We start from the raw sequence: 13,158 nt of genomic DNA, 5'->3' as shown, positions 1-13,158 counted from the left end.
GACTAAGTATTGGTGAATCTCCTGCAGATGAGAGTTAAATGTGGCTAGGGGTGAGCACCAAAAGGCTGAAGGAACAGTTTCGTTTGTGTGAAGATTGGGAAACCAAACTGTAGAGGACTAGAGTGGAGATTGTCTGCTAAAGACTACCCACTCTAGGACTTTAGAGAAAACGGCAGTTGAGACCGGGTGGTGCTTGAAAGAGAGAGGATCGCCTGTGTGTTTTATTTTAGTTTTTCCCCCTCCTTCATTACAGGAGTGGTTGTATGTACTGTGTGTATTGGTGCATTTCAAGTTTATACCTAGGGTTAGAGACCACTTAGATTAAGATAACAGCCTGCGGGCACAATGGGTCATAGGAGGGATTGGCAGGTTTAATTTAAAGGATTAACACGTCGGGATAAAGTAAGAAGGAAGGTAACGTGCGTTGAGCCTTATGGGGAAGCCTGCCAAGGGAGCAAGAGGGGCTAAGCAAGGTGCAAGTGCGGCTTAAAGGGTATAGATGTTAATGTGAAAGTAACAGGAGAATCAGATGGAAGTTGTCCTGGAAGGGGGAGAGTGGGTTTTTTCTTTTAAGTGCCTTGGATGAGCACAGACTAATGTGATGAAGTCCTGGCGGCAGCGGCTGCATTGGGGGAGCTGAGCACATGTAGGTATATTTTCCTCTGGACCCCATGCACGCCCAGTTTATTGCATCTGAACCATGTCTTTTTGATTGATATGCAATACTTTGTTATTGCAATACACATTCTTCGTGCTGATTTTAAAAAACAAACTTACTAAATCTCACAATGACGTTTAGAGTTTGAACTTACTGATTTGCATCCTAGTTAAAAATTCTATATATGAAAGCACCGCTTATTTACTAAGGCTGCACCACTGGAGCTTCAAAAATAGCTTGCGTTCGTTGGCTGTCAGCTCTAGAAACCAAATGTTTGTCTCCTTGATAAATAAACGTATGTAGTAAAAATCTCAGCTGTGCAGTCTTAGCCGCATGGAATTTCAACAAATGTGTTTCCCAGTATTCATGTGCAAAGTTCAGCAGCTCTCATCATCTTCCAGATCATCAGATATAATCTATTTGGAGCCAATCAGCCTTTCTTCCTTCTGATGACTGTTTTGAAATGCTTACAGTAGATATAGCTTATGGTGTCCCCTGTTGCAAAGCTATAGAACAGGAACTCTCTTTAATACTGCTTGAATTATGCACATATGAGACGACTGGTAGGAAAAAGGTTATCCATACCTTGTGCATAACCGCCCCGGTGGTTGGTGTAGGCGTTTAGTTTCGTTGACTTCAGTGTATATTCCAAATCAGTTGATCTTTCAGCCCTCTCCATGCCTTCCCCACCCCCATATCCTTCAGACACAGCAGTAAGTAGAAGGGAGTGTCCAACGCCGTCCGCATCCATGTGCTTTAAAACTACAAAATCAAATTTGGCTTTTATCTGTAGGGAAACCTTTGAGGACCGTCTCCTCTCTCAATCCGCCATCAGTGAGTGGTGTTTGTAGACTTAAAAAGCGCTTGTGACCATGGATGGGTTTCAGTGCAGCATACGTTTTACCATAATATGACAAAAAAAAATTGCAAGAATTTTCCATCATGAATTGCATTTCTGCAAGAAGAGTAACATTTGACTTCTTACTCACAGGTGACCGTGTCCGGATAATGTACGCCATACAGTCCTGCAGCTGAGACCAGGAGAAATATTATTATGAATTGCCTTAAACTATGACACTAGCTCAGATCTCAGTAGAGGTTCCTCACATTTCTGAGCTGCTTCAAAACTCAAAGTACAACTCTTGATGCTAAAGGAGCTCTTACAAGACCATGAGCTCCAACTCTGACATCACTGCTAGTGGTTCTGTTGTTCTGAGCACTCTGTCATCTACTCTCTCCTTTTGCTGTTTCTACTGTCTGTGTGTGGTAGTAGCCATTGCTTCTGTTGCCTAGTCTGATTTTGTGCATAAGTCTGTTTCTTGTGTCTTTAATTAATCTTCGGCCATCTGTAGAAAGCGCTGTTCCTTACAATGGGTGTGCGGATTATGTATGATCTAACAACTACCCTGAACATGCAGTGTCCTGACAAATGTAACCATTATGTTCTTTTCCTTAGCTTCGTTGTTGCTGCCTGCAAACATTTGGAACTGCATGCCAGCACAGAGGGACTTTTTAGAAAATCTGGTTCTGTTGTTCGGCTGAAGGCATTGAAGGTATGTAGATAGGTGGGGTTATTAGCAATATTACGTGGAAGTAGTTTATAGAGCAGAGGTAAATTCATTGGCTTATATGGGTTTCGTCAACCTGCGTCCAGGATTTTCCGCTCGTATGGGCTCTATACTTGCCTTGAGCAAATGGGGTACTCCATTGTGAAGCCAGTCTGGCACATTTGTAAAAAAAAAAAAAATTTTTTAAATGGAATACTCCTTGTTGACATTGCAAATGTTAATTACGTGAATTATGATGTAGCTGCATTTTTATTTGAGGAAATGCATATGTTTAAAAAAAAAACTAAATAAATCAATGTTGGATTATGAAAGCGAACATAATTTATTTTAAATTGGGTTTGCTCGTTTAACCTCTTGCTGGAGCTAACCATTTTTCAGGTCAGCATTTTTTCAGACTGCTTTTGTAGTGGCCATAAGCTGCCTTTATCATCCTGTGTCTGCTCATGAAAATGAGCTATTCCAAGCTACCTAACACGGTTAAGACATGCACAATGGAGCTTTGTGCCTGCTGCGTCCTTTTTCCTTTGTCTACAGTTGACTTTATTTTAACATTTTAAGTTTATTTCACTTATATATATATATTTAAATCTGTTTTCAATCCTTCAGTTGTCATGAACGTTTTAGGATTTTATGAAGCATATGTAATGAAAGAAAGTGTTGTTAATCTACTACTAAACGGCTGCTGCAAATTTTTGATTTCTAATGTAGGAGACAGTCATGTCAAATTGATGCTTCTTTCATAGGAAGCTTCTTCCATAGGAAGCATCTCCCACCAGTTTCTCCCAGGTGATCCACAAGCTTTTATTGCACTTTGTCCATTTTTTAAAATATTTTTTTTTATTTACTGTTTTATATACTGTGGGCCGTGTCTGACAGTTGTTGGAGTACTATCCATGGCGACAAAACATAAGAACATTGAGGACTAAGTTTCCAAAAAACACAGAGATTAAAAGAATTATTGACGCAAATATGGGTATATCTGTTAAGAAATGAGTTGCATTAAATGGTGTGGTTTTTGTCTCCTCACTGTGTAATACGCTGCCAACCCCTTAAGGACCAGGAGGGTTATCGTTTGTGAAACCTTAGCGCAACCCTGGGTAGCTGTGGCTCTGGGCCGGCTCGGGCTTACACCAAGGAACAGGTGTAAAGTTTGCTCACACCTGAGGTTACTCTGAGCTTTCAATACAGTATGTTCGATTCTTTGCTATGCTAATATTGTTTGGTGAAATGGTATTGAAATAATAATGTCTGTATTCCTTCCTCTTCGCTGCGGAAAGATACATTAATTTTAAAACCCATTTCTGCAGAACCAGTTGGATGTTGGCGATGGCTGTTTGGCCGCCGCTCCACCTTGTGATGTTGCCGGACTCCTCAAGCAGTTTTTTCGGGAGCTACCTGAGCCCATTTTGAGACCCGATTTACAGGATTCCTTCTTCAAAGCCCAGCAGCTGGGCAGTGAGGAGGAGAGGACTGCTGCGACACTGCTCCTTTCCTGTCTGCTGTCAGACCGAACCATTGATACTTTGCGGTACTTCTTTGGGTTCCTCCAAAGGGTGTCCCTGAAGTAAGTAAAAATGTCAGTCTGTTTTGAAGCTCCTGTGAAGTTCCTTGAATGTGCAGTGTTTTGAAGAGCAACTTGCAAATGTAAAATTCCACTTGAAATAGTGCAAATTTTATAATTTGTACTGGGAATGTGATTCCTTTGTATACATTTTCCCCTGCCTGGAATTTCACTTGGTGTCTTAGACAGTATTCTTGTCTTCCACCACAAGGTCCTGCTTGGTACGAAAATGTATATGTCCGTGTGCCTGTCCTGCACCTTAATTAAACGTTTATTTCTCCTCCTAATTCTGGCAATGTTGCAGTGAACTGAAGCAGGCCTTGGGCAGGCATAGCATATGACTGAGTTAATGAGTAGGCCAATTTTGACACGATGTTGATCACATTTAGTTAGGCTCTTTGCACCATCTAACCAGAACGCTAAGAAACCCTGCGCTCTACAGCCTCCTCGCAGCAAGCTGCACCATTTAATTTTATTTTAAAAGCCCCGTTTTTGTCATTTGCGTTTATTTTATTATTGCTTTTTTCCCCTGTTTTTAAACAAGGCCACTCGCTTACTTGCACGGCTGCCACCTTACCCCCACTTTAAACTGCTGATCACCGCGTTTTTTCGCGGGTCCCTGCCCATTGCCTCGTTGTGGTGGCCATCTTGGGAGGGGGGACACTGCCGGCGGCGCGGTTAGCGCGATAGCTTCCAGGCGCTCGGCGTGCATAAAGGCAGGCGTCCTGCAGGTGAGCACCCCTACCATCTAACCAGAACGCTAAGAAACCCTGCGCTCTACAGCCTCCTCGCAGCAAGCTGCACCATTTAATTTTATTTTAAAAGCCCCGTTTTTGTCATTTGCGTTTATTTTATTATTGCTTTTTCCCCCTGTTTTTAAACAAGGCCACTCGCTTACTTGCACGGCTGCCACCTTACCCCCACTTTAAACTGCTGATCACCGCGTTTTTTCGCGGGTCCCTGCCCATTGCCTCGTTGTGGTGGCCATCTTGGGAGGGGGGACACTGCCGGCGGCGCGGTTAGCGCGATAGCTTCCAGGCGCTCGGCGTACATAAAGTCAGCCATGAAAGAGGCGGTGGTAAAAGCATTACTGAAGAAACCAGGTTTAGATTCTACTATCTTGGCCAACTTTAGGCCGATTTCACTTCTGCCCGGCTTTTCTAAAGTCGCTGAAAAGTTGGTCAATCGGCAGCTTTCCTACCATCTTGAGTCCCAGCATCTGCTGGGAGACTCCCAGACGGGCTTCCGCCCTGGTCAGGGAACGGACACAGCTTTACTGGCTGTAGTGGAGGAAGCTAGGAGCATTCTTGATTCAGGAGGGTCAGTGGCAGTGATCCTCCTGGACTTGAGTGCTGCCTTTGACACCGTAAGTCATCAGGTGCTCCTCCAGCGACTGTCAGAGGTTGGTGTGACAGGGCTGGCTTTGAAATGGCTCGAATCCTTCCTCTCTAATCGTTGTTATCAAGTATGGGAAGGGGTAGAGCAGTCGGCCTTGTTCCCTCTTCAATGTGGAGTCCCGCAGGGCTCATCTTTGAGCCCTACCTTATTTAATACTTATATGACTCCGCTTGAAAGAGTGGTCGCCCCTTCAGGAGTCAAGATCATCAGCTATGCTGATGATACACAGCTGGTGGTAGGGCTCACCCAGTTGGTGGAACAACCTGAAGTCCTTCATGACTGCCTCGCCAATGTCCATCGTTGGATGTCCCACTCTGCCCTCAAGCTGAATGGGGAGAAAACTGAGCTGATGCTCCTGGGAAAATCCAGTCCCTCTATTATTGCTAGCTGCTGGCCTTGGTCTCTGGGTGATCCTCCATCTCCCAAGAAGGAGATCAAGACCTTGGGAGTATGGCTGGAGGAAGATCTGTCCCTTAGGACCCACGCCAGGAAGACCGCAGGGGTGTGCTTCGGTTTGCTTCGGTCAGCTCGCAAGGTTTTACCACTGCTCCCTGATCCAGCTAGGAAGCTCCTGATTCGTGGCTTAATCTTGTCGAGGCTTGATTATGGGAACGTGGTGTTTCTTGGCGCCCCCGAAGCGACTTTGAAGACCCTCCAACAGGTACAAAATGCAGCTGCTAGAGTGTTGATGGATGTTCCCAGAAGACATTCAGCTGCCTCGGCCCTGAAAATGCTTCATTGGCTCCCCGTCAGGGAACGGGTGAAATTTAAAGCGTTGTGTACGGCCCATAAAATTTTGCATGGTAAGGGCCCACCGATCCTTGCCCCTATGGTACGCCCCTATAAGCCCACACGCTTACTGCGTTCGGACCAAAGACATCTCTTGCAGTCAACTAGAGTAAAGAGAGCTCGCTCTGGGGGGAGGCGTTTCTCAGTGCAAGTGGCGGCACTGTGGAACTCCCTTCCCTTTAAGATCCGTTCAGAGCCTAAGATCCTACTCTTTAGGAAACTTCTGAAGACCCATCTGTATCCAGTGTAGTGATAAATTGGCGCTTCTTCTTGTTCTGTACTGCGCCGGGATGCCCCTGGGTAACTGAGCGCATTATAAATTTCATATAATAATAATAATAATAATTTGTGGTGCATGTCGAGAGTATGTGCAAGACGGTAGAACTCTGTATTCTTGCATGATGGTTAGCATTTATTGATCATCTGTTTCTTAAGCTCCATGTGCTTGCTGCAAGCTGCTTCTGATAGATACATCTGCCGTGTGGATTCCTCACCTTGTGAATATCCCCCTGCGTCAGCAACGTTCGGAAATTTTCTTCGTAGCACGCCGACAACGTCCTAGGAACGCGGCATCGTGCGCGACTCCGTCTGACGTCACCGACTCCTTATCAGGCCCACGCCGGCGTGATGACGTCAGTTCCCTTTTTCCGCGTCTTCGACGCTAACGGTTTTTGGGATCTTCTGCGATACTTAGTATCTTTCTTCAATTATCAGTGTTACTGTTTTTCCTTTTATTCTTCCTTCTTCATCGAAGATGTCGTCGAGGAAGACAGGCTTCAAGCAATGTGGATCTTGCGCTCGTATGATGTCAATTACCGACGCTCGAAGTCGAGACAAAAATCTCGCTCGAGGTCGGCTTCGAGGTCGAGATCCAGAGCGAGGTCGAGATCCAGGGAAAGATCGAGATCTGGATCCAAGTCGGCTTCGGGTCACGCTTCGAGTTCCTCGAAGAGGAAGCACAAGAGGAGAAAACGCAGCTCTAGGCATCATTCAGGAAAGGACTCCTCGGATTCGAAGAAGAAGTCTCGTAAACATCTTAAAGTCTTCATTTCACCTTCTCCTGCTCAGTCTCCCAAACGTTCCCTGACTCCGGAACAAGAACCGAATCCGGTGTCTCCGCATTCTTCGGAGCATGAGGAAGAGGAAGAGGTTGTTCCTCAAAATCCGACTCCGATGGAAACTCCTTTAGGTCAGGAAGATCAAAATGAGCCTATGTCGGAACGACCTCCGTCGAAGCATCCGGTAGGTTCTTACCCTCCTTTTCCCGGTCCTGGACAGGACCCCTCGCATTTTCTAAATGCGATGTTTGGAGTTTACTCTAGAGCAATGTACCCCACTGGAGCACCTGTTGGTCCCATGGGTCCGTTGTCTTACAGCTTGGGCATTCCTCAGACTTACGCCCCAGCCCCATTTATGCCGGCGCCTATTACACCTTGGCTCGGTACGGCTCCACCGAGGTCTTCGACTCCGCATGCGGCTTCGCCGACTCCGGATCGACCTCGTAGTCTGGATCGAGGTGCCGCGCCTGTCCGTGAGTCTCGTCTTCCTGTTGCCCCGACTCCTCGATCGACGTCGGAACCGGCTCCGTCGGAGTCGTTACCGGATCCATCGACTTCGGTTCGTATGGAGTGGTCGAGACGCAGGGCTCAGCGTCTCTTGGAAGAAAAGAGGGGTGAAGACTCTGATGTGAAAGAGGGTGAGCTTCTTGATCATGATGATTATTTTGAAGACCTACATGATGCTAGTGGTCTAGAGCTCTCTCCTGAGTGGGGCTTGCCTTCAGTTTCTGATGCGCCATCTAAGGGCGTGACACCCTACCATGTGGTTATACGGAAGGCTGCAGATCTTCTCAATTTAACCTTGCCTACTGTAGAATAGAAGCCCAACATCTTGACAAGTTCTACACTCTCCATCTTCTATTATTGAACCCACTCTGCCGTTCACTGATGCCTTAACTGATCCTATAAAGGAGGTTTGGAAGAGACCGTTGACTGCTCCTGCGGTTTCTAGGTCTGTTGCAAGACGCTACAGGGTGGCTCCTGAGCACCCGGAGTTTCTCTCTACACATCCTTCTCCGGAGAGTCTAGTGGTGCAGGCTGCATGCTCTAACAAATCTGCGGGTTCTTTTCCTCAGATACCGTCCGACAAGGACGCAAAAAAGTTGGATCAGTCTGCAAAGAAGATTTTCTCTTCGGGTAGCATGGCTCTAAAATCCACTAATGCTACTTGCCTTTTGGGAAGGTATGTCCATGCATTGATGGACTCTGTGAAGCAATTATCATCTAAGCTTCCAGAGGAGGATAGGAAAAATTTTAACGAAGTGGTCTCTGATACTCAGGCTGCGGCACGTATGGTTATTCAAAGTGGCATGGACACTGTTGATTCTGTTGCCAGGATTATGGGCTCTACGGTTGCAACCAGGAGAGCTGCTTGGTTGAAATCCTCTAATTTCTCTGCGGATGTACAATCTACGTTGCTGGACTTACCTTTTGATGGAACTGGTCTTTTTGGAAAAAAGGCGGATGTGGCCTTGGAAAGATTTAAAGATAGTCGAGCTACTGCAAGATCTTTGGGTCTCCAGATGAGAGGGTCCACAACTAGAAAGTTTAGAGGCTTCGGTAGATCCTCTTTTCGTCCCTTCAGACAGGGACAACAGCAACAGCAGCAGCAACAGCAACAGAACCCTCTGTACAAATCCTAAAGAGGTAGACAGAAAGGTCGTGGACGTGGACGTCAAGTCTCCTCTTCCGCCACTTCCTCCAATAATACCCAACCCCCACTCGCATCAGCAAAGCAGCCCTAGATCCACCATTCTGGATCATGTAGGGCCAGTAGGGGGTCGGCTTACTCATTTTCTACGAGATTGGGAATCGGTTACATCAGATCTTTGGGTTCTCAATCTCGTGGAAAATGGGTATGCACTTCCTTTTCAGGGGTTCCCTCCCAATTACCCTCCTTGCCAAGGTTATTGTTCGGAGGACCACCTGCTTCTCCTGCAGGAGGAAGTTCTGACTCTGTTCCGAAAGGGTGCAATAGAGGTGGTTCCAGAGCAGGAGAGGGGTCAGGGATGCTACTCCCGGTATTTTCTGATACCCAAGAAGGATGGCAGACTTCGTCCAATCCTGGATCTCAGGGTTTTGAACCTCTATCTCAAACAGGAGAAGTTCAAAATGCTCACCCTTGCTCAGGTCCTTCAAGCGCTGATGGAAGAAGACTGGATGGTGTCGATCGACTTGCAGGATGCGTACTTTCACATCCCAATCCTGAAGTCGCACAGGAAGTATCTCCTTTTTACGGTGGGATCGCAGCATTACCAGTTTGCGGTCCTTCCTTTTGGACTTACTACTGCACCTCGAGTTTTCACCAAGGTGATGGCGGTGGGGGCTGCACGTCTCAGAAGGTCGGGTATTCCTGTTTTCCCCTACCTGGACGACTGGCTGATCAAAGCAGAGTCACCGGAGATTGTGCTCCACCATCTGCAGGAGACAACTCAGTTGTTACACAGGTTGGGTTTTTCAATAAATGTGCCCAAATCTCACCTGGTGCCCTCCCAGCGCAACCTGTTCATAGGTGCGGTACTGGACACTACTGTGTGTCGTGCATTCCCTCCTCCTCAAAGGATTCGCGACATACAGGAAATGATTCCTTTATTCTACAATGGAGCGGTTGTGCCAGTCCTGAAGGTCCTTCGTCTGCTCGGTCTGATGGCTTCTTGCATTCTACTGGTCAACCATGCGCGCTGGCACATGAGGGCACTCCAGTGGTACCTCCGCAGGCAGTGGTATCAGCACAATGGAGATCTCAGGGAGTCAGTGAGGATCTCCAGAGAAGCTCCAGCGGATCTGTCTTGGTGGGGCGTGGAAGGCAATCTGTCTCAAGGAAAGCCTTTCCAACTGCCTCCATCGGTTGCCTCAGTGATCACGGATGCCTCCACTCTAGGGTGGGGTGCTCATCTGGGGGATCTGGAGATCAAGGGTCTTTGGTCTCCAGAGGAAAGGTTGCTTCACATCAACCTTCTAGAATTGCGGGCGATTCGTTTGGCGCTCAAGGCCTTCCTCCCTTCCCTTCGCGGTCAGTCAGTTCAAGTCCTGACGGACAACACGACCGCGATGTGGTACATCAACAAACAGGGAGGTGTAGGGTCGCAGTGTCTCTGCAGAGAGGCTCTGTGTCTCTGGTCCTGGGTTCAGGACCATCAGATTTGTCTGATGGCAAATCATCTGGCCGGAGTTCTGAACGTTCGTGCAGACGTTCTCAGTCGGCAGTTCTCTGCCGATCACGAGTGGAGGCTTCACCCGGAGGTTGTTCACGACATCCTTCAGATGTGGGGGACTCCTCGGGTGGACTTATTTGCCACTCACGAGAACGCTCATTGTCTGTCATTCTGCAGTCTCCAGTATCCGATGCAAGGAGCTTTGGGGGACGCGTTTCAGTTGAGTTGGGGCTCACAACTCCTTTACGCGTTTCCTCCCATACCGTTGATTCCTCGGGTTCTGAGGAAGATTCGCCAAGACCGGGCCCAAGTCATATTGATCGCCCCGGATTGGCCAAGAAGGGTGTGGTACACGGACCTTCTCCACCTCTCCTCTCACCCGCCGCTCCGTCTCCCTCACAGGGTAGACCTCCTCTCTCAGATGGAGGGGCGAGTTCTACACCCCCACCTCCAGACATTACACCTTCATGCCTGGAGATTGAGCGGGGCAACTTGAGTTCTTTTTCTCTCCCTCATGATGTGGTGGATGTCATTCTTTCTGCCAGGCGTGACTCCACTAAGTCCATTTATTCGTATAGGTGGTCTAAATTTGTCTCTTGGTGCAGGGAGAGGGATGTTGACCCTTTGAAGGCTCATTTGTCTGACATTTTGCAGTTTGCTCTTTTTCTGGCGCAGCAAGGATTTGCGGTTGCCACGGTCAAGGGGTATCTTTCAGCCTTATCGGCATTCCTCTGTTTGCCGGATCAACCCTCTCTTTTTAAGTCTCCAGTGGTTTTGAGGTTTTTGAAGGGACTCACTAATAGATTCCCTCCTACTCCTTTTGTTGTTCCTCATTGGGATTTGAATCTTGTGTTGACCTTTTTGATGGGTTCTCCCTTCGAACCCTTACACAAGTGTCCCTTGAGGCTTTTGTCTTTCAAGACGGTCTTCTTAGTAGCAATCACCTCGGCAAGGAGGGTGAGTGAGCTTCAGGCTCTTAGTTCCAAACCCCGTTCCTGACCATTCATGCTGAAAGGCAGAAAAGCAGCCCTGGTCCTAAGAACCAGTCTAAGGTGGTAACTCCCTTCCATCTAGGACAATCCATTACCCTTCCTACCTTCTATCCTCCCCCTCACCCTTCCAAGGAGGAGGAGAGACTACACCGTCTGGACCCTAAGAGGGCGGTGTCTTTCTATCTGGACAGGACTAAAGACTTCCGGATGGACGACCAGCTGTTTGTTGGTTTTGCTGGATGTCGGAAGGGCAGAGCGGTGCACAAGCGCACACTTTCCAGGTGGATAATCCTGTGCATCAAGATTTGCTACTCTTTGGCGGGTAAGGACCCTCCTGAGGGTATTAGAGCACATTCAACTAGAGCAAAGTCTGCAACATCTGCTTTGTCTAGGGGTGTACCTGTTGAGGACATTTGCAGAGCCGCGACTTGGGCCTCCCTCCACACTTTCGCCAAGCACTACTGCTGGGATACCGAGGTGAGGAGGGACGGCCACTTCGCGCACTCTGTCCTCCAAGATTTCCTGGTATAGCAGAGTGGGCACCCTCCTCCGGGAGTGGGGACTGCTGTGGGACTCCATTCACAAGGTGAGGAATCCACACGGCAGATGTATCTATCAGAAGAACAAGTTACTTACCTTCGGTAACGCTTTTTCTGGTAGATACAATATCTGCCTGTGGATTCCTCACATGCCCACCCGCCTCCCCGTTGTCCACTCTGTTATACCTGGTCTTTATGTATATATATTTGCTGCTATTGTGCTATTTCTACTGCACACTTTGTGCGCGTTTTTGATTTGTATGTACTGTGCACACTGTATATTTGCGTATTTGCTGTCGTTGGTCCGTCCGTGTGCCTCGAAGGCACGGAAAAAAGGGCGAAACTGACGTCATCACGCCGGCGTGGGCCTGATAAGGAGTCGGTGACATCAGACTGAGTCGCGCGCGATGCCGCGTTCCTATGACGTCGTCCACGTCGGCGTGCTACGAAGAAAATGTCCGAACGTTGCTGACGCAGGGGGATATTCACAAGGTGAGGAATCCACAGGCAGATATTGTATCTACCAGAAAAAGCGTTACCGAAGGTAAGTAACTTGTTCTTCAGGGCACTACCCGCCATCTTAATCTCCATGATTTGCTGGTAAGAAGTAGAAAGGTGTCATTTTTTAAGCACAGTGCAACTTTTCTAAAAATAAGAAACAAACCTTTTTCTATTGCCAGCCAAATAAATCTATGAGAAGGACTTGCAAATGTTGGACAGACTGTGATTCAGGTGCTTAGTTGCAAAGATGTCATTTAACTTGGTGTCGGCAAGATCATCTCTAGAAGTCTCTACTGGTCCATAAGCCAAGCTCTGTGGCACACCTCCTAATAAAGAAGTGCCTGCAATGGTCATTGCAAGCATCCCCTGGCGCTCTGCTCTGAAATCATCTTTAACGATTTTTGAAGAAAAATTCATACAATGTTTTTGTTCAAAATGAAAATCTTATTGTATTTCCATAAGTTCAAAATTCAAAACATCTCATGTTCAATTATAAAGTTCATTGATTGTTGTAATGAGTAGAAATAACACAATTAATGTCCAATGCATTTCGGGCTGTCCGCCCTTCATCCGGGACAATAGCTAGAAGCAAGACCAAAAAAAACCTCATTCAAATAATTGTATACTGCATATGCAAAAATACATAGCTAAGCATATAGATACTCGTGATTGCCCCACCAACATTGTGTGATTTGCCTTGGTGTGAGTGCATGCAAAACTCAAAAGGAAAAAAGTTCATTAAAATTCTCTCACGTGTTATTCTTCTTTCGTCGGTTTGATTTGAAACTAGAACATAAATGAACGTGCAAGTGAATACGTGTATTCTGGCCAACAATTACGCCTAAGGTAAACAGGTTACCGGGGATGTTAAAACTTACTTGATCGGCGCGTGAAGCGCGTCTTCTGTGTATCAAAGCCGGGTTCTTGCTCGCGTGTGAC

The 13,158-nt window shown here is 47.1% G+C and overlaps 1 protein-coding gene across 3 annotated transcripts in view; it reads left to right on the top strand.

Annotated features, from left to right (window-relative positions):
- The window catches only part of ARHGAP11A (Rho GTPase activating protein 11A), a 146,528-nt gene that overhangs the window by 40,432 nt on the left and 92,938 nt on the right, over positions 1–13,158 (top strand). For all 3 annotated transcript variants that reach the window (XM_078659448.1, XM_078659447.1, XM_078659446.1), the window contains exons 3-4: positions 2,115–2,211; positions 3,534–3,790. In XM_078659448.1, the coding sequence (XP_078515574.1) occupies positions 2,115–2,211; positions 3,534–3,790 (354 nt within the window). The remainder of the gene's footprint in view (positions 1–2,114; positions 2,212–3,533; positions 3,791–13,158) is intronic.

The sequence above is a fragment of the Lissotriton helveticus genome, chromosome 9 (genome assembly GCF_964261635.1).
Source record: "Lissotriton helveticus chromosome 9, aLisHel1.1, whole genome shotgun sequence".
Lineage (NCBI taxonomy): Eukaryota > Metazoa > Chordata > Amphibia > Caudata > Salamandridae > Lissotriton > Lissotriton helveticus.
Note: the sequence above shows the minus strand (reverse complement) of the source record. Positions and strands in the feature narration are given on the sequence as shown.